This window comes from Phlebotomus papatasi, chromosome 3 (assembly GCF_024763615.1).
Source record: "Phlebotomus papatasi isolate M1 chromosome 3, Ppap_2.1, whole genome shotgun sequence".
NCBI classification, from domain to species: Eukaryota; Metazoa; Arthropoda; class Insecta; order Diptera; family Psychodidae; genus Phlebotomus; species Phlebotomus papatasi.
Genome location: NC_077224.1, coordinates 34,143,689 through 34,162,681, shown reverse-complemented (window position 1 = coordinate 34,162,681; position 18,993 = coordinate 34,143,689). Strand labels below are relative to the sequence as shown.

At 34.6% G+C, this 18,993-nt stretch overlaps 2 protein-coding genes across 2 annotated transcripts; both read right to left on the bottom strand.

Moving 5' to 3' along the window:
* Positions 1-122: 122 nt before the first annotated feature.
* Positions 123-7,789, bottom strand: LOC129805388 (parafibromin). Its single transcript, XM_055853274.1, has 5 exons — positions 7,638-7,789; positions 7,434-7,539; positions 6,432-7,366; positions 404-775; positions 123-335 (listed from the first exon to the last, which is right to left on the bottom strand). Exons 1-5 carry the CDS (start codon positions 7,766-7,768, stop codon positions 299-301), a joined length of 1,581 nt encoding a protein of 526 aa, XP_055709249.1. The 5' UTR covers positions 7,769-7,789; the 3' UTR covers positions 123-298.
* A 9,411-nt stretch (positions 7,790-17,200) lies between these two features.
* LOC129805395 (arylalkylamine N-acetyltransferase 1-like) lies at positions 17,201-18,506 on the bottom strand. The gene is made up of 2 exons (XM_055853282.1): positions 17,871-18,506; positions 17,201-17,799 (listed from the first exon to the last, which is right to left on the bottom strand). The coding sequence occupies exons 1-2, from the start codon at positions 17,949-17,951 to the stop codon at positions 17,251-17,253; spliced, it is 630 nt and encodes a 209-aa protein (XP_055709257.1). The 5' UTR covers positions 17,952-18,506; the 3' UTR covers positions 17,201-17,250.
* Positions 18,507-18,993: the final 487 nt, after the last annotated feature.

Here is an 18,993-nt window from a genome sequence, read left to right as displayed (position 1 = left end):
TGAATTTGAGAATGAAGAATAAAAGAAACAAGAAAAAATAGTGAATCCAATATTAAAGAAGAAAAACATTAGTCTCCCTTATAACGCATTTATAATAAAGGAAAAAAATTAAAACAATAAAATGTCTTTTACTTGCATTTTATTTACTTTTTTTTGCATTTTCGTCGACACTGAAGTTTTACATGATACTTTTTTTGTGGACTAAAAAAAAACTAAGCAGAACTTGAATGTGATGCCCGATCCTGAGGCCTCACTAAACTCCTTTATGCAGAGCGGCCCGATACTGCCAAGCAAAACTTTAGAAGCGAAGTTCTGGTTTGTTCTTTATCATGTGCCTGAAAATATAAATGCACAATTTCACCAACTAATTCTCTCGAGTCTCCACTGAAAACCTTTGGCTTACTTGTCCAGTGTCTCCCAGAAAGTCATGAGCACTGCCCTGTCGAGATGCCTCTTGGTGCGCGACAGATTGAGCACCGTAACAGCCCAACGAGCCACATTGGCATCCAGTTTCATCTCATCGAAACGCAAATGGAAAGCACAAACTTTCGAGAAGATCTCCACGGGATTCCCATCCCAGGGCCATCCCTTGAATTGCCACGCTGGCCCCATTACAAACACCGCTACGACGCGGGTCCAATCCTGCGGCGTCAACTTTGACGGATTATCGATGACGCGATATGGAACAGTCGTATTACCGTCCTTGCGCCTCTGCAGCAGCGTCTCATTCTCCCGCTGGCCCCCACTTGCCTTCTTCTCTTCCTGTGACACATACCTAAACGGCCAATTTAAAATTGAATGGATCTTGTACAATAAAAAATATATGCAAAGCCACACCCCTAAATATTTTAGGACACGCCCCCTTGAGACACTGCAGTCAAATCTCATTACACTGTGCAACGATGATTTTGTCTCTGGGTTCTCATGCTATTTTTTCTACTGCTAGGGTCAAATGATTTGCGAAAATACTTATCATTTTGATTTCATTTTGTTTTTGCGCCTGGAATCTAGGCAAAACCGTTTTTGCCGTTTTTTAATACTTGGGTGCTTATATCTCTGATTCTACTGAACCGATTTATTTCTTAATATGGGAACATTTGTTCTCCCTTGCATGCCCGATAATTCTTTGGACATATGGACTTCGTACAACTGACACCAGGGGCGCTGGAGTCCCATATAGGGGGAACTGGGGCAGTAGTAAACAGGGGTAGTTGTAAACACTGTGATTTTTTCATTAATTTTAAGATTCCAGAGGATAAAACCCATAAGCATTCATAGATACCATGGGGATGTATGCACACAGATGAATTGGTCAATAAAATCCTAGTACTTTAAAAATAAAAATCATTTTTCTCGAAAATGTTAATATTTCGATTATTTTGGTCATTTGGATTTCCACCTAGAAATTGAGAACTGTATAAAATAATCGAAATGTAGCAATACCAGTTCTTTCCTACAACCTTTAGGGTTATATTAATGTATTTACTAAAGATATTGAGATTCTCAATTTTTTAAAAGAATTAACAATTGGACAGAAAACAGCATTTGGGGTAGATGTAAACAGGCAATTTTCCTGTAATTGTAGATGTCGTGAGTGCAGAATAAATGGCAATTTTTGTTTGTTTTCATGCGAAATTTCTAATTAATTGACTACGAAAAAATTGGTGGCTCTGTGTTCAATAAAAAGTCACATGATGTCAAAATATAGGGAAAATCCATTGAAAAATGTCTTTGATTTGCATGCTTTTAGTTTTTTTTGCCATTTTAATTATTCTTTGTTAAAAGTGTAGTGATTTTTTGAAAATATACAGTCTTTATATATCTCTTAAGTAATTAAAATATTTGAAAGTAGTGCAAAGTTAATTTCAAGGGTGGAAAAAAGGGTGTTTACATCCTCCCCAGAAAGTGTTTACTTCTACCCCAGGTATTTTGTGAAAAGAGAAAAATGCATAGTGACACAAATTTTATTTTTATGGAAAACTCAAAAGTTTTCCAGCATCCGCATTACCCTCGATGTATTGCCTATACCCAAGGGTAAAACATGAGCTAAGAAATATTTTCCAAAAAATCACTGTGTCCTTGGAAAATCACCTCAAATTCGCATCTATCGAAAATGGTTACATGTGCCCCAGTCTCCCCTATGTCAGAAAACATGGAAAAATCGCTGCAACTTTAATCAAAAATATCTCGAAAGCTAGGACTGTCTCTAACAATCTGTTTTATGGGTTTGATCGAGAATTTTATTAGCTATATTTTCATACCTCTATATGAGAACAAATGTTCCCATATTAAGAAATAAATCGGTTCAGCAGAATCGGAGATATATAGGTACCCAAGTATCAAAAAACGGCAAAAACGGTTTTGTCTAGATTCCAGGTGCAAAAACAAAATAAAATCAAAATGATAACTATTTTCGTAAATCCCTTGACTCTAGCAATAGAAAAAATAGCATGAGAACCCAGGGACAAAAAAAAAGTTAATATTGTTCCACAGTGTTATTAATATAATCCACGCTGTCTACGTCTACAACATCTTCAAAGCAAATTATTTTTATTTTTCAATCTTGGATTTAATAGGAACCACCCATAAAAATTAGCCACACCCTCTAATAAATTTCAAATTAAAATTTTAAAGTCATGTAAATTTTTAGTAATATTACTGCTCGAACTCAAAGAGAGAGCAGTTTATATAATCGACTTTTTTCCAACTTGTCACCGTTCTAGAGCTTAAACCGTAAGAAATATCAATTTCCGGTCTTCAGTGACCCTCTAAAAATAAAAAAAACCATGTCTCTAGACGTTTTTATTCATTTTTAACCCCACCCTATCCCGCCCAAACCATGTTTTTTCTTTGTTTTTTTTTCTCTCAAAAACGGCACCTACAATATAATTTATTTTTAGAAATATTTTGGAGGTGGTCCAGGCGAACATTTCGTCCAAACATACCTATGACCTTAAAACCAGTGATAAGCCCAGATAAGCTTATGGTAGCTGAGATTCTTTACAGGCGACCTCGAAATGTGTGGAACTCGACTCGAAGTGCTTGCAACTCGGAATGCGTGAAAATTCGATCGTGAATTGAATTTTAGGGGTAAAGAATCGCGTTGATCAAATGGATCTCAGCCACCGAAATGGATAAAATTCGCTGGGCTTATCTGGGCTAATCACTGGTCATTTTCTATTTTAAATCTGGGTGGACAAGGCCAACAAAAGGAAAAAAAAGTTTATTGAAATCGGTTAATTTTAGAGATTAGAGATTAGAGAAAAAAAGTTAAGAGATGGAGTGCGGTCCATATGGGTATAGTAAGGTTCGGGGTACAGTGGAATGGTATAGAGACGGATGGGACCCATCATTAGAACGATCTCGATCTCATATACAATATACATTAAAATTTAATCGAAATCGCTTCATAAAAACCGGAAATGCATTCCGGCCAAGACATTTTCGATTATAGCTCGGGGCAGGGAACATCGAGGGAGGAGTGCGACCCACCGTTGGAAAGGTCTAGACCTCAGCTACAACATACTAAAAGAAAAGTATCGTCTAGTTTTCGAAATATTCGAAATTGAAATTTCGAAAATCGATTTTTTGATTAATCGGAAATCTTCAAAATTAAGTTTTTGGCAACGTATCCCGTAAAAACTATTTTTTCACAATTTAAAAAAAATCATATAGATCTGTTAAAAATATTATCCCAAGAAAAGTATTACCTACAATCACCCTTCACGCTTTTTTTGGCAGTGAAACTACAAATTTTTGTAAAAAAAAAAGTTTTTAAGCAAGAACTATCCCTATCTCAGTAAGACTTTTATGGCTTCTATACATAGTGCGACATTTTTGTCAAAATCGAGCATTTTAAAATAAATAACTCACATTTTTGTACAAAATCGCATCAAAACTCATCATTTTGATGAAAATTTTTCACAATGTGCAGAAGCAGTAGAAGCCATTACATCTAGGTAACATTTTGGAATATTTTAATGTGATTTGAAATTGAATATTGATTAAAATCTGTTTTAAAACGGGAAAGCTCAGACTTTTTAGCATGACTTCGAGAAATCCACAAAAGTAGAACGCTTTGCCACCCTTTTTAAATTTGCTCGAACTCAGAGAGAGCTGTATAGGGGAAAGCGCTTTAACTTCGGACGATATATGCTTTGAACATTTTTTTTTAAATAGTGATTTTAATGAATTTGGCCAATTATAATATTATACTTTTAAGAAAAGAGACATTGGTGAAATCCATAAGGAACATAGAGAAAAAATTGAATCGTCCGAAGCTTGAGTCGTCCGAAGGTTAGCTCACTTTCCCCTATACAAACCGTTTTTTCCCGAATTTGTCATCAATCTGGAGCCTAAACGGTATGAGATATCAACTTCTGGCTTTCAATGACCACTACACTGAGAAAAAAAGAGGATGCGATTAACTTTTTTTCCTCATAACTTTAACACTTTTTAGGTGTAAAAATATATCAATATTTTTTAATGTTAATTTGACACCTTTTTAAGGGTAAAATTAACATGAAAAAGGGTAATTTTAACCCCTAATACACCTGAAAAAGGTAATACTTACACCGATTTTGGATCAATACTGCAGGGTAAAATGAACATTTCCGGAATGTTATTTTAACTTTTTCGGATTTCTCTCAGTGTAATAAAGAAAAACATTATCTTCAGACTGTTTTACTCTTTTCCCTTACCCTTCTACCCAACCCGCCAACAGCCATGTTTTTTGGTTTATGAAGGCAGGGCACGAGTGTCCCTTCCGGAAGCTTCAGTGGAGGAAAATTTTCAACTCAATGAAAAAAAAGCTTCTTAGTTTCCACACATTGAAGTTACTCTTTCAAAGCACTTCTTATTTTTGCTTTATTTCGAAAACGGCTTCAACAATTTCTTTAATTTTGGATATGTTTTGGAGGTAGCCCAGGTCTATATTTCGTCTATATACACATACCTATTACCAAAAAAAAATTCAATATCGAATTTTCGAAGGTCATAGTTTAACTATCTTTAGAGGTCCTATAATTCAACCGATTTGCTAAGGGTAAATGTCCTAATTCAAAACCGTTTCGAGACGCTTTAACTTTGACAGAAGATTCAACACATTAACTTCAATTTTTTCTGAAAAGAATTACATAAATTTGCTCCTTGACTCTTCTAGAATGTTACTGTTTAGTGAAAATTCTTTAAATATAATTTGAAAACTTCTTAAATATGAGAAAAATACGCGAGTGTAAAATGCTTCTATTGGAAACATATTAATCCAAATGGAGACAAGGAAAAGGTCCTAATTGGAGACAAACAGTGTAAGTGAAACAGCGACGAAAGGCTTCCAAAACCTTGTTGAGTTGCTCTTGAGTGCAGAATTTGTACTTATTCTTGGTCTTTTCTCCTTTACCATCTGAGAAAATAAGAAAATCCCTCCAAAAAAATCATATTTCCGGGGTTTCCAATTGAAGCATTTGCAGACACTTCAGAAAAACCCTTTTTGTTCACGAAATAGGTAATTATATCATTTGAAAACTTCACGTACCGTTGACAATAAATATTAGCATTTAATTTAACCAAAATTAGCCAGAAATATGACATAAATATTAAACAAAACGAATAAACAACAGTCACTTTATTGTGTTTTTCATTGGAAAACAAGTTCGATCGATAAAAAATTCGATGGTGAAAAGGTACACTTTTAATTTTTCTGAGAAATTAACAAATTAAAATTTGTGAATATGAATGGATGTTCGCTTTATTTGGAACAAAATTAACTAAATAATGAAACTGTGGTATAGAAAATATATAAATATAGTAATTTAGTACTGTATTTATCATGAAAACAGTGACGTGTCCATTTGGAGTAGCAAAAAAATTTCCATTTGAAGCAGGTTTTGAATTAGCTTAATTCACCCTAAATTTAGATTTTTCGGAAAGGTTTCGAATTTCTCAATCCAAATGCATCGGTTTCAATCGGTAACGAATCGGTAAAGTACATGTGATTGATCTACCTTTATTTAATATTTAATTTTTATTTTTCCGAATATTTGTTACCAGGCTAGAGACCAAACGGTAGGAGATATCGACTTCGGTTCTTCGGTGACCCCTCCCCTTATAAGCCAATAAAATTTCGAAGTTATTTTTCCTCCTTTTCCCCTCACACCTTTCATTCTCCACCAAACCTGTACCAAACACTGCTAAACGGGCTTCAGACCTAAGGCTTAGCCATATGACTTAAATCTTTTAATTCCTTATCATGCAAGATTTTTGAAGAAATTGTTGCTTTGGATTGGACATTAAGGGCAAATTATCCATTGGATTTTGCAAAATCAACAAAATTGTTTGTTATTTAAATTTTTGAGGCCTTCGGGAACTTGGCTAAACCTCCAATCTGAAGCCGGTACTAACTGAGGCTTGAAAATATCAATCAATTGACTAACCTGAGGTCCTGTAGGATCTCCTTGGCATTGTACATGGTGATGAGGCTGGTGGTGGCTGCTGGGATGATGATAATTGGCGTGCGGGAGACGCGTTTGCTGGCATTCTGGGGCAACAGACGCGCCTGAGCTGTTGGGATGAGCTCCTTCGGACGTCCAGGAGGCATTGCTGCAATCTGTTGCGTCTTTTTGGCCTGTGCCGATCCCTCAGTCACACTCTTCAGCGACATGCCATGGTACGTGCCCATGGTGTCGATCTTGAAGCCCTCAGTCTCCTCCTTCTGCCTGTTGAAGCGCTCCTGATCGTATCGATTGTACTGCGCCGGTTGAGGCATAGCCCTGGCCATTCGCGGTGGCTCGGGCATTCGAACGGCAGGAGCTGGAGGTTTCGTGCGACCCTCCTCCCGAGCTTTGATGCCTTGCAGTATGGCCAGGATGTTCTTGGCAAAGACTTTTCCGGTACTTTGGAGGATTGTTGTGCGTGTCCTCCACTGACGCTCTCGACTGATAATATCCTTCGTGGAGTCCACGTCAAAGTCCAAAATAGCCCTCAGATCAGTGCCCATTGTGTCGTCATTGTCATTTCTCTTGATTGTGGTCCTTTTGTTGGCCAGACGCTTGGCCTTGATGGCAGCAATCTTCTCCACGGACATGGTTTCCGACAGTGACTTGATATTATCTATATTCACCGATGCTTCCTTCTTGTTCACATCCAGACGAGCAGCCAGCTGTTCCTTTACCTTCTGCACTTGAGTGTCTTCGAAGCGGGCCTTCTTGGCCAGAGATTCATTGCCATCCGGCTCAATTGTTCTTTTTACCTGTGTGGGAATCTCCAACGGAGCACTCTTGTCAATGCTCTCACATGTGGATGTCTCCCCATTGAGATAAGCCAGCAATTCCTTTCTGTCCGGACGATTGACAGCCGGAATGTCTTCTGCCTGTTCATGGAAAATTTCTCAATCTTCCTCTGAATTGCCTTGAAAAACACAATTCACAAAAACTCACCGCACACTGTCGCACATAGACGGAGTGCTGAAGCTGCACATTCTTGAGCAGATACAAAAGGCACTCGAGTGTGTAATACTCCCTGGGGGCCCCTTTCTTGCCAGAACTGCAATGCAGAAAGAAAAAACACGGAATGTGCCAAATGTCACAGGGAAGCGCAACAAAAACATTTACTTTCTCACAGTTTTGAATCAAGATACCTACCCATATTTAAGGTAATTTGTTTTCACATGCTTCGGCCACAAGAATTCACCAAAAATTATCTGTCCTTCGCGCTCGATAATCTCCTTTTTGTTGATATTATACTGACGAAGAAGACTCAGTGGATCAGCCATTTTTATAACCAAACTTTTCACTGGAAAAAAAACGATTACAGCGCTCGTAGTTGTGCTTCTGAGAAAGTCTTTCACGCAATGGTTGGTTGGTGTCTTCGATGTGTCCCAAAATCACCAAAATGCCCACATTTGAATTTCAAGAGCGTTATGACCAGCGCACAATAACTTTTATTTGTAAACATGTTTTCAAATTTTCCTATGAAAGAGAGCGAGATGACTAGATCTAGATCGCACTCACTCTCACTGAAATATCAAAAACATGTTTACAAAACAAAAGTTATTGTGCGTTGGACATTAGATTAATGAATAAAATCAAATGCAGGTGAGATTCTTAATAATCTCACCAACTATAATCCTAACAAAGTTTCATGTCATCTGATCGGGCTCAAACTTTGCCGAAATGTGTTTTGCCACTTCCTGATCACGAATATATGGGGGGCTAAGTTACGTTCCCGGCCGACCGACCGGCCGCTCTTTGGAGCTTAATAGCTCTCGAAATAAGAAAGATATCGACTTGCGGTTTTCGGCAATGGTTATATTATAACATATCGGACAAAAATTGAAACTTGGTCCATTGGCCCCCAACCCCTCCTACCGCCATTTTGAATACCCCCCTTTTTGTGTTTTCACAATAGCTCCGCCCCTATGGCATCAAAATCGGGCTCAAATTTTAGTACAGTAGAATCTCTCAAATCTGAATCTCTGAAATTCGAACGACGTGTGGATTCAAAATGTCAATTGTGGGGTTATGTTAAAAAATTCGTGTTGTAAATGATTGAAAATCTTATGTGTTTCTTCCTGAATGTTTACATACATTATGATCGTATAAAATGAAAAGGAAGTATGTTACCACTCAGACTTGTGAGAAAGTAAGGGAATTTTGTTCAATGTTCAAAGTACAATTTAATCTCACATAAATTTCGTTAGTTTTGAAAAAATCGTTCGAATTTGGGAGGTGAGAAATGTCAAAAATACCACCCGAGCATTCGAATTTAGAAGACTCTACTGTACACAGTAAAAAATGTGTAAAATTTTACTACTATAATAGTGCGAAATCGGCCATTTTAGTTGTTTAATTTAAAAATGTTTAAAAAATGCACAATAATTTGGTAATTTATTGTCACGTGATTGAAAATTCACACTATTATAGTTGAAAAATTTTCAACAATGTTGTTTAAATTGAAAATGTGTAAAATTTTAACACTATAATAGTGTGAAATCGGATAAATTAATTATTTAATTGCGATCTGTGTAAAATTTCTCACTGTTATAATCATAAAAATTTTTCAACAATGTTTCGTGATTTATAACTGTTTGACAAATTCTAAAAATTACCACTATTATAGTATGATTACAGTTTTTCACATTACAGTAGAGTCTCTCAAATCTGAATCTCTCAAATTCGAACGCCGTTTGGATTCAAATTGTCAATTGTGAGGTTATGTTAGAAAGTTCGTATTCTTGGTGAATGAAAATCATATTTATGTGCTTCTTCCTGAATGTTTACATACATTATGGTCGAGTAAAATGAAAAGGAAGTATGTTACCACTAAGACTTGCGAGAAAGTACGGGAATTTGATTCAAAGTACAATTTAATCTCACACAAATTTCGTTAGTTTTGAAAAAATCGTTCGAATTTGGGAGGTGAGAAATGTCAAAAATACCCCCCGAGCGTTCGAATTTAAGAGACTCTACTGTATTATAGTGTGAAAAAATACACAACTTTATGGTATTTTTTGTCACATGATCAAAAATTAACACTATTATCGTTTGATCATAATTTTTCACACTATTATAGTGTGAAGCCTTGTGAATTTCAACCAAAGTTGTTGAATTTTTAAACAAAAGTTGTTGAACTTTGAGACAAAAGTTGTTGAATTTTTAAACAAAAGTTGTGTAAAAATTGTTGAATTTCCAATGAAGACTTATACTTCAGTCGAGATGCTTTTCATTGGGCAAAAGTCATGTAGAACATCAAATACTTATATGCATAATAAGTATATCGTGAAGATCCGAGCATCAGATGTAATCATTTCGCATTAGGGGGGATCCCGAGTACAGGAAAAACCAATAAAAATGTCTAAAAAGGCAAAAAAAAAACCACAATCTTCGATATGAAAAGAAAATACAACAACAAACAGAATCCAACAATTTTTGAGTTTACACATAAAAATTCAACAATTCCAAATTCAACATCTTGAAATTCAACAACATTAAATTAAACAATTTTAAATTAAACACATTTTCCAAATTTAACACTATAATAGTGGTGTGAAAGATTACACACTATAATAGTGTTAATTTTTTTTACTGTGTATGTTATAGTCGGCCCTTACGGCGTTACCACACTTGCACATTAAAATTTTAATGTGATTCACATTAATTGTCGCTTGTGAGCGTCCAAATATGTTATTTGTGTCTTTGAGTCACTCAATATTTGGGGTTTTTCTATTTATTGATAAAAAAGTGGACTTGGCCTGCAAAAATGAGTTTAAATTCACTTAAAGCATAAATATTTTTCACATTAAAAAATTAAAGAGAAAATCGCATTAATTTTTCGCATTAATGCTATAAATCAATTTATATCAAATTTTGCGGGCCAAGTCTACCTTTTTATCAACAAATAGATCAAATTTTGAATATAAAATGATTCAAACACACAAATTACACATTTGAACTCTCACCAGCGACAATTAATGTGAATCATATTAAAATTTTAATGTGCAAGTGTGATAACACAGTTAGAGCTTTCGATTAATACGAAACTTAAGGTCCCCTGACCCGAGCTATAACTCCTGTTCTAATTGTAAGAATTTTAAAAGAGAGGGCGTTTTGGTAAGCTTTTCTAAACTAACGACAGAGGCGCTATTAATAAAATGAAGATTGTTCAATTTTCTAAATTAAATGATTCCAAAATTCCTTTGTGCATCGGGCTGAAATTTTAGTATGTTGTAGCCGCATATTATACCTATCAAACAAAAAAATACTCAAGTCGATTAATAACCCCTGACCCGAGCTATGAGGGGTCAAAGTTCGAAAATTGATCGGCCTCTATCTCCGGTTCTAATTAACATTTTGACCTAAATTTTGTGTTATTGGTTTCGTCTCGATAAGCACTTTCAGATGGAAGTTCAAAAAGTTACCACAGGTGGCGCTGCGATAGCGTGAAAATTCAAACTCATTTTTCTCAAAAACACCATTGCGCATTTTGATCAAATTTTAAAGTATCGTAGGCTAGACTAAGAAGTTTCCAAAAAGTGGCGTGGGTTCGCTGTGGTTATAATAGAACCGGAGATATGAGGGGTCAAAGTTCACGAAATTTAAATCACCATATTTCCGCTTCTATTTTACCGATTTTAACGAGTGATTGAGAAAATTAAAGGTCTCGCAAAGCGCTACAACTTTCTAGAACATTTGAATTTCATAGGACCAACGCTAAGGGCGCCACAGTCGAAAAACTATTTTCATAACACAAAATGATTGCTTTGGAATTATTGTAGAGGACATTTATATCTATATTTCGCCAAACATCATTTTTTGCTCAGACAATGTCATCTGTCCGATTTTGTCGTTTAAGTGTGAAAAAATTGATTTTTCTTAACGCTTTGAAACCACTCAGTTCAGATGCCAATTTGACTGCTTCTACTCGACCAATACACTTAAAATAGGGTTTTTAAATGGAAAGTTTCACAAAATACAACAATTCTTTGATATAGTTGAAGTTCATCAAATGAACACTTGGGGCGCTCTGGACGAAGAAATGAGTTCAGAAACAAACAACTTCAATTATCTCGACTTCTGAGTAATCGATGAGATCAAGTTCTACGGCAAAATTATAGAGAACATTCTGGTCTACATTTCACCCATATATCACTTTTTTTTGTCAAATTTGTATAATTTCACGAATTTGATTTAAGATTACTGAATGGCGTCCCACAACTTGAGCTCTAAATCGAATTTACATGCATTCCGAGTTAGCTCACATTAAGAATCTCACCTACAATAAGCTGATCTAGGCTTATCACTATCAAATAGTAAGCCTAAAATATAATGAAGGAAAACGTTAACAAATTTATCAAATATGGAAATTTTGAGTATATGAAAAACTCTTAATAGTTTTTAATAATTAATAATAGAACATTAGAAAATTGCTTTATCGTAAGCTTCTCAGAAAGGTGAATTCTGAAATCCCATGAAATCCTAAAAGTTTTGTAGTATTTTTAGTAACCCTCTGAGAATTCCTATTATAATTCGCAGTATATTGAAAATTCAATTGGAGAATAATTATGAGAATAGGAAAAGCCTCGAGAACTTTCACCCTCAATCATCTCCATTTGCTTCAACAATCCCCTCATCATGTGTTCAGGGATTGAATTTCCCTCCTTTTGTGTTCCAAAAAGGAGGAGGAGGAGAAGAGAGTGTTTTCCGATTCATGCATTTAAATGTGGAATCTGCCAAATATACTGGAACATCTCAACCCATAAAACACAATTACCGGGCACAATTCCACCCTCTGAGGCTCCCTCAGAGCACACACACTAAAGTTTTCCATTGAAGTGTGATAAATAATTCGAGGGGGTGCTTCCGACCAAAACCGTGTATAATCGCTTCCGATTGGTTGCGTTCCCTCTTCGATGCTCCTCTGTTCATCTCACTCGTCGGGCCTACACCCTCGCACTAGGATACCACCATTCCTGAATCTCAAACGGCGACTCCTCACGCATCCCAATGAGGCACTCCCTCCTCCTGGCACAGCCTTAGGAAATTGTGTCCCTCTCTGCCCAAGAACAAACAAGTCCCGACAACCTGGCGAAACATTTGAAGTGATTTATTTTTTATTGAATTTATCCACACCACTGTTTTGGGAGCAATCTTGACATCCCCCAAGAAAATCCATAAAGACGCCTCAATGCTAATCATTCAGGTATCTCGGGGTCCTGCTTGAAATTCCCAGTACCACGGACAATTCTTGCAATAATTCTCCATCAATAATCCAATTATTCTCCTTTTGAACGTCGATGGATTCCTTTGAAGACTTCCTGGAAGGTGTTTTCAAGTATGAGAAAGCTAGTTTAATTAATTTAATGTAATTGTCATTGATTACAAAAGGATTTTCGGAAAAGTTTGCGACAAAAGGATGTGATGGTGATGAGAAATCGCCCTGAGATAATTTTCTTTTTATTTTAAAAAAGGCATGGCAAAGCGTCTCTGCTTTGCGTAATGCTCGAACGCACAAGATTGCTCTCTGTGAATTATCTTGTCGCACTCTTTCAGGATCCATAATTCATATCCCTTAATACAGATTTAAAAGAGTTAGTTAATTAATAGAAAACCTCTTTAAGATTTAAAATTGGTTAAGAAATGTGTTCATTTTCAAATTAAATTTTTTGTCAAAAAAAGGATATCAGAAATATTTATTAGATGCAAATAATTATTAGAAATTAGAGTTAAATTTAGGAAAGTCCGAAAAGAAGAAATTATACAATTTTCTCAATTTTTTTTAATTAAGGTAAGAGTGCCAAATTTCGGCATAGTTGCATGCGAGCGCCAAAGTTATCAAGTTTGAAATGAAATATTTTTAATACAAATTGAATTTTTAAAAGGTGTTTCTTGGAACCTTGTAGACAGTAATTTTCTCTAAAATCATTCTTAATACATTTTAAAATGAATAAAAATGTAGACATAGCATTGGTGGCCTACTCCGGCCACCTTGATTCTCATAGTTTCTTGCCCTTCCGGAATTCTTCCAATGCTTTTTTTCAGTTCTTGTTGCTCGTCGAAGCGATATTTTTTTGTTATTTTTTAATTAAAAATTTATGGAAAGGAGAATGGTCAAATCCGGTCCCGGAATCGCCACGAACGGGACCTATGTCATTGGATAGACATTAGTATAGGTAACAACTTTTGTTCTGGGATCAATGTTCTAAACCATGGAGGAACAGTTCTAGAGTATAAAAAGTATTTTTTAGAATGATGAAGAATCATCAAACGTATATGGGCGCTGGTTCATCTTCATACAAACATTAGAGTAGACGCATTTTGAAGATATTGATATAAGGTTGAGAAAAATGCCGGGACCCAGGACGATAAACGCTGGGAGTCCTTGTAAAAAAGGCCTTTATCCTTTCGAAAAATCGTTGTTTTGACTACGAATTATACAAGTACTGCTAAAGTGATCTTTATGAAATTCGGTATAGGGTCAGTGTATGTTTTAAACTTTTTATTTATGTATACCACCTTCTCCCTTTACCCTCCGTTCTGGTAGCCCTCATACAAAATAGGGGTACTTTTCCTTATAACTCCTTTCTAAAACGATGTAGAAAGCTGATATTCAACAAGGGAACTAAACTTATGGAAGACTTTTCAACCATGCATGTTAACCCGCTCCTCCACCACCCCTTCTAGTAATCCTATACAAAATGAGAGCATTTTGACCTCCTTTCTGAGAAGAAGTAGTTAGTTTGTAAAAGAATGAAAAAAAATGAATAACTAATAACGTTAACAATAATTTTCAAGATTTTATTTGCATTTATAGACATCTAGTCGAATTACAGCTTTCTGCCTCCTCTTAGAAAGGAGTTATAAGGTAAATTAGTCTTATTTTGTATGGGGGCTACCAGAAGGGGTGATGGACGAAGAGTTTGGTCAGTATGGTTAAAAAGTCTTCTTTAAGCCTTGTTCCCATGCTGTATTTCAACTTTCTATCTTTTCTCAGAAAGGAGTTATAAGGTGAAATCCTCTCATTTTGTATGAGAGCTACCAAAAAGGGGGACAGAGAAGGGAGATATTATACATGGTTTAAAAGTCTTCCTTTAGCTTTGTTCCCTTGTCGAATTTCAGCTTTCTACCTCCTCTTAGAAAGGAGATATAAGGTAAAGTGCCCCCATTTTGTATGGGGGCTATCAGAATGGAGGGTGGGGGGAGGGGGTGATATGCATGGATAAAAACTTTAAGTCATACAGTGACCATATACCGAATTTCATCAAGATCACTTTAGCCGTTCTTGCGTAATTCGTTGTCAAAACAGCGATTTATCGAAAGGATAACGGCATTTTTTCAAGGACTCCCAGCGTTTATCGTCCTGGGTCCCGGCATTTTTTCAATCTTATATCAGTGCCTACAAAATGCGCCTACTCTCGTTTGTGGCGATTCCGGGACCAGCGCCCATATAGTTTTGACCATTCTCCTTTGAGGAACAAAAATGTGGGCGGAATTACAAGCTGACTGGAATTTGGTACATATACCCTATTTGACATGATCTTCAATTTTCCCAAATTGAGGTAAAACATGACTATATTTTCGCTTAAAAAATGTGGTACTAAGTTAAAAAAATTAAATATTGGAATTACAGGTTACAATTTTAAAATGCAATACAACATTAGAAAGTAAAGGAAAATTAAATAGTTTAAGTTGTGCGAAATGCTTTAGTTAAAAGAAAATAAGAAATTTGTGATTTTTTATAATACAAATCGTAATCAGTAACTAGTTCAATCATCATCTCTTTATGAATTAAGAAGGAAAATGTATATTATGTAGACCTCCTCATTTTTCACTCGATTCACTCAAAAAAACGCTCAATACTTTGGACTCTCTCTACTTTATAAGGTGTTAACGTGTCCACGTCCACTCTCGTTCTGTCGCCGTCCGTTGGTTCGTCAGTCCTGTCCTCGTCCGTCGTGGAGCGCCGCCTCGCGGAAACTCCGTCAAATCGTCAGTTTAAATGTCATGTCGGTTGGGTCAGGTCTACAATTATCATGTTTGATAACTAAATTCACTTAGTTATGCAAAATTTCACCCCTTAAAATATTTCACAGGATTATTAAAAAAATATGATTCAACATAAAATAATTTTAAAAGTAAAAAAAAATAAAATTAGAAATAATATATGATTTGTATCCTTGCACTCATGGAGATGTTTGGAATTTAGAATAATAAGGTTAAGTAATAGGTTTTGAGGTTTAGAAACAAAAATCTAATTCGCAACATCTTTCATTATAAATTTTCTTTACTAAATTTTTTTTAAATCTTCTTATGGGCACGTGGATCAAAAAGACTAAAACCCGATATATTGTCTTAAAAATTTTTTTCAAACTAATAAAAAAAATTATTTATATCAATCTATTAAGTATATATAATAGTACTACATCTAAATTATAATATATCTTCAGAAATTTTCTTTTTAAAATTTTAAAAATGCAGCCGTTCTGATTTGATTTTAGGAGACGAAAATTTTAGAAAGTGCTGTTTACATATTATATTATATGCTTAAGAGTTTGAGTTGAATAAATTTTTATTATATTGAAACAAAAAAAAAGATGGCAAAGCGTCCCAGCTTTGCGGAACAGTCGGATACACGAGATTGTGACTTAACTTTTCGCATGATTTTGGGTGTATATACCGGTTTATTACCGGTCAAATTGAATCACAATTCATAAATTAAATCCAAACCAGAAAATTGCTTAAGAAGGAAGTGTGTGTATTGGAGTTTTCGACATTACTAACATGCCTAAGCACATAAAAGGGATAATCTAGAAAAATAAATCAATTACGATTACTCAACTAATTCATTATTGATTGGAATTGACATACCCATGTTCAAAATTTCAATACATTTCCAAAAAATCTAGGTTTAACTAAATCAGTTGAAAAATGAGCCCATCAAAATTTATTGACTTTTGACCAACAATAATTCAAAATGATGAACTTTCCGGTTATAGGTATGTTTGGACGAAACGTTCATCTGGACTACATTTAAAACATATCCGAAAATTATTGAAAAAGCTTGGTCAAATTTTAGAAAAATTGAAAAAATATGATTTTGGTTTTAGAGGGGTAGGAGGGGGAGAGACTAAAACGAAAAAAAGTCTGGAGACAATGTTTTTTTTTATTGGGGTTCATCGTAGACCGGAACTGTTCTCTCTTTGAGTTGCAGTAGTAAAAAAATAGAAAAAACATGAGCTTTTAAGTCTTTTGGACCACTACGTAACCCCGTAATACTCTTATGCAAGAGCTTAAAAATGAAAAGTGTAAAAAGAAGTTATTAAGCAGAACTAAAAAAAGAGAGTTTGTATCTAAAATATTTTCAATATTTTGTTTAAGATTATGGATTACAATTAATTAGAATTTATATTTCCTAAGCAATTCTATTAACTTTTTCTAAAAGTGTAGAGTTGCTTGCTATTTAAATAAAACAAGTTGCTTTAAGCAACTAATAAAATTCTAGATCACTTAGAAATAATGATCTTATGCGATAATAAACTCATTTAGTAGATAAGAAAGGTTTAATTACTGAGCATTAAAAATGAAATAAAGTATACTTTATAAAATGCTTAACCCTGGGAAAAGAAATAAAACTGATAAAGAAAACTAGGCTTATCAACTAACTCTAAAAGATATTGAATAAAAATGTTGGCAAATAAATACAAATAAAATATATTTTTATAAATTTTATTACAAATTAGTCAACAAAGTCATCTACAATTTATTTTTGTACTTGTTTTATAAAAATTTTTACATATTCATGAGGTTTTTCTGGAGTAAAGACTGGTCTTCCATCTTTTTTGTAATCTTCATATTTAAGACTGAGAATTTCGCGGAAATTTTTCTTTTCTAAGACCTTTGCTGAGTAGAAACTTGAGCATTGGACATAGATTAAAGGAATATTCTTTTGTACCATGAGTTTTAGGGTTTCATCAACTAGTCGTCCAGCAATTCCCATACGTTGCATCTGGCTGGAAACACATATGATCCTTCCATCAACGTAACTCTGAATTTCAGAAAATCGTCCAAATATGTTACACTCGTGTTCCAGGGATTCCGAAAGTGTAATAATTTTTTGGAATTTCCTATGACCACTGAAATCTGTGGAGGGTCCACTTGAATTTCTATGCACAATCGCATTGATTATGACACCAACAATTTTTCCATTGAACACTGCTTTAAAGGACAACTTATCGGCCAAGGATTCGGTAGAAAAGATTTCTAATTGTTTGCACTCCCCCAGAACCAAAGATTTATTCAGAGGCTCGTCCTATCGAAAGTAAAATGTCTATGAGCCATTATGAAACAAAAAGGAAAAAACTGAAACAAGTAAGCACTTACAAAGAAAAAATTATTTTTAATAAATGCCACGATATCTTCTTTTTCTCCTGGTTCGATTATCGCATAAGATACCTCCGCCATAATTTAAAAGACACTGTTGTCACTTGGTATTCTAATCACTTCTCTGTTGCTGGATAAAATATCACCGTTCTACGCACTCAATGAATTTCGTCTCTTCTGGATCACGTCTCACTACCGAATGATTGGTGCTAAACAGAAAAGCAAACGTTTACTTAAATTTGTTAGCAAATTATGCGCAATTATACAAGCAATTGTATGTCTCCTCAACGGCAGACTAAACTTCTTAGCGAGACACTGATACGTCTATACCGTGGGATTTTTGATCGTTGACCGATCATCAATCGAAGTCATTCGAATTTACCATTCAACAAATACACTGTGCAGAAAAATGTATTACATAACGCACAGGGACGGCTATAGGGCGTTAACTGTTGAAAATTAAAAAAAATAAATCAATTAAATTTGATAACTAGAAATTGGTTAAGTAATAGGTCATCCATAGCTTGACCTTATTTATCAAAAAAAAAGTTACGATCAGCTATAAAACATCAGGGAAAAGTCTAATTCTTATTTATTAAATTAATTTAATCTAATTTAGAATATCGTTAATTCATGCACTATATTTTGCATGTAAGCCCAATTTTTTTCCTAACTTCCTGATATCTGCATAAAAAATAATTTTGAATTACGCTCCTTTTTCTACATAATTTTAAATAAAAGTTGACATTTTTAAACTTTTAATTTAGGATATTGCAGGAGGAAAAATTACTAGACCTCACTATATACCCGCCATACCTCCCCTTTAAAACAATTTTGAACAACTAACAATAAACAAAACTTCAGTTCGAAAAGAAGAGTTGTTAGAACTTTGATATCACAACATAAAATACATATTTTGTCTTAGAGTTAATTAAAAATCAAATCATAATTTTTATTATCTTGATATTTTAAGATCATTTAAATATTGTATACAATAAATATTTCAAAAAATAAATAATGCTATAACTTTATTTCTCGATTTTAAATTCCTAATGATATTGCTAAATGTTACTTTTACAAAGGGCCTTTCACTAAGAAACACACGTAGAATACAAATTCAAAA

Coding starts and splice junctions, on each gene's coding strand:
- LOC129805388 (XM_055853274.1), bottom strand. CDS start 7,768: ATGGCTGATCCACTGAGTCTTCTTCGTCAGTATAATATCAACAAAAAG. Junction 7,367..7,433: donor TCTATGTGCGACAGTGTGCG/GTGAGTTTTTGT, acceptor TTCCATGAACAG/GCAGAAGACATTCCGGCTGT. Junction 336..403: donor TTCTGGGAGACACTGGACAA/GTAAGCCAAAGG, acceptor TTATATTTTCAG/GCACATGATAAAGAACAAAC.
- LOC129805395 (XM_055853282.1), bottom strand. CDS start 17,951: ATGGCGGAGGTATCTTATGCGATAATCGAACCAGGAGAAAAAGAAGAT. Junction 17,800..17,870: donor TTAAAAATAATTTTTTCTTT/GTAAGTGCTTAC, acceptor TACTTTCGATAG/GACGAGCCTCTGAATAAATC.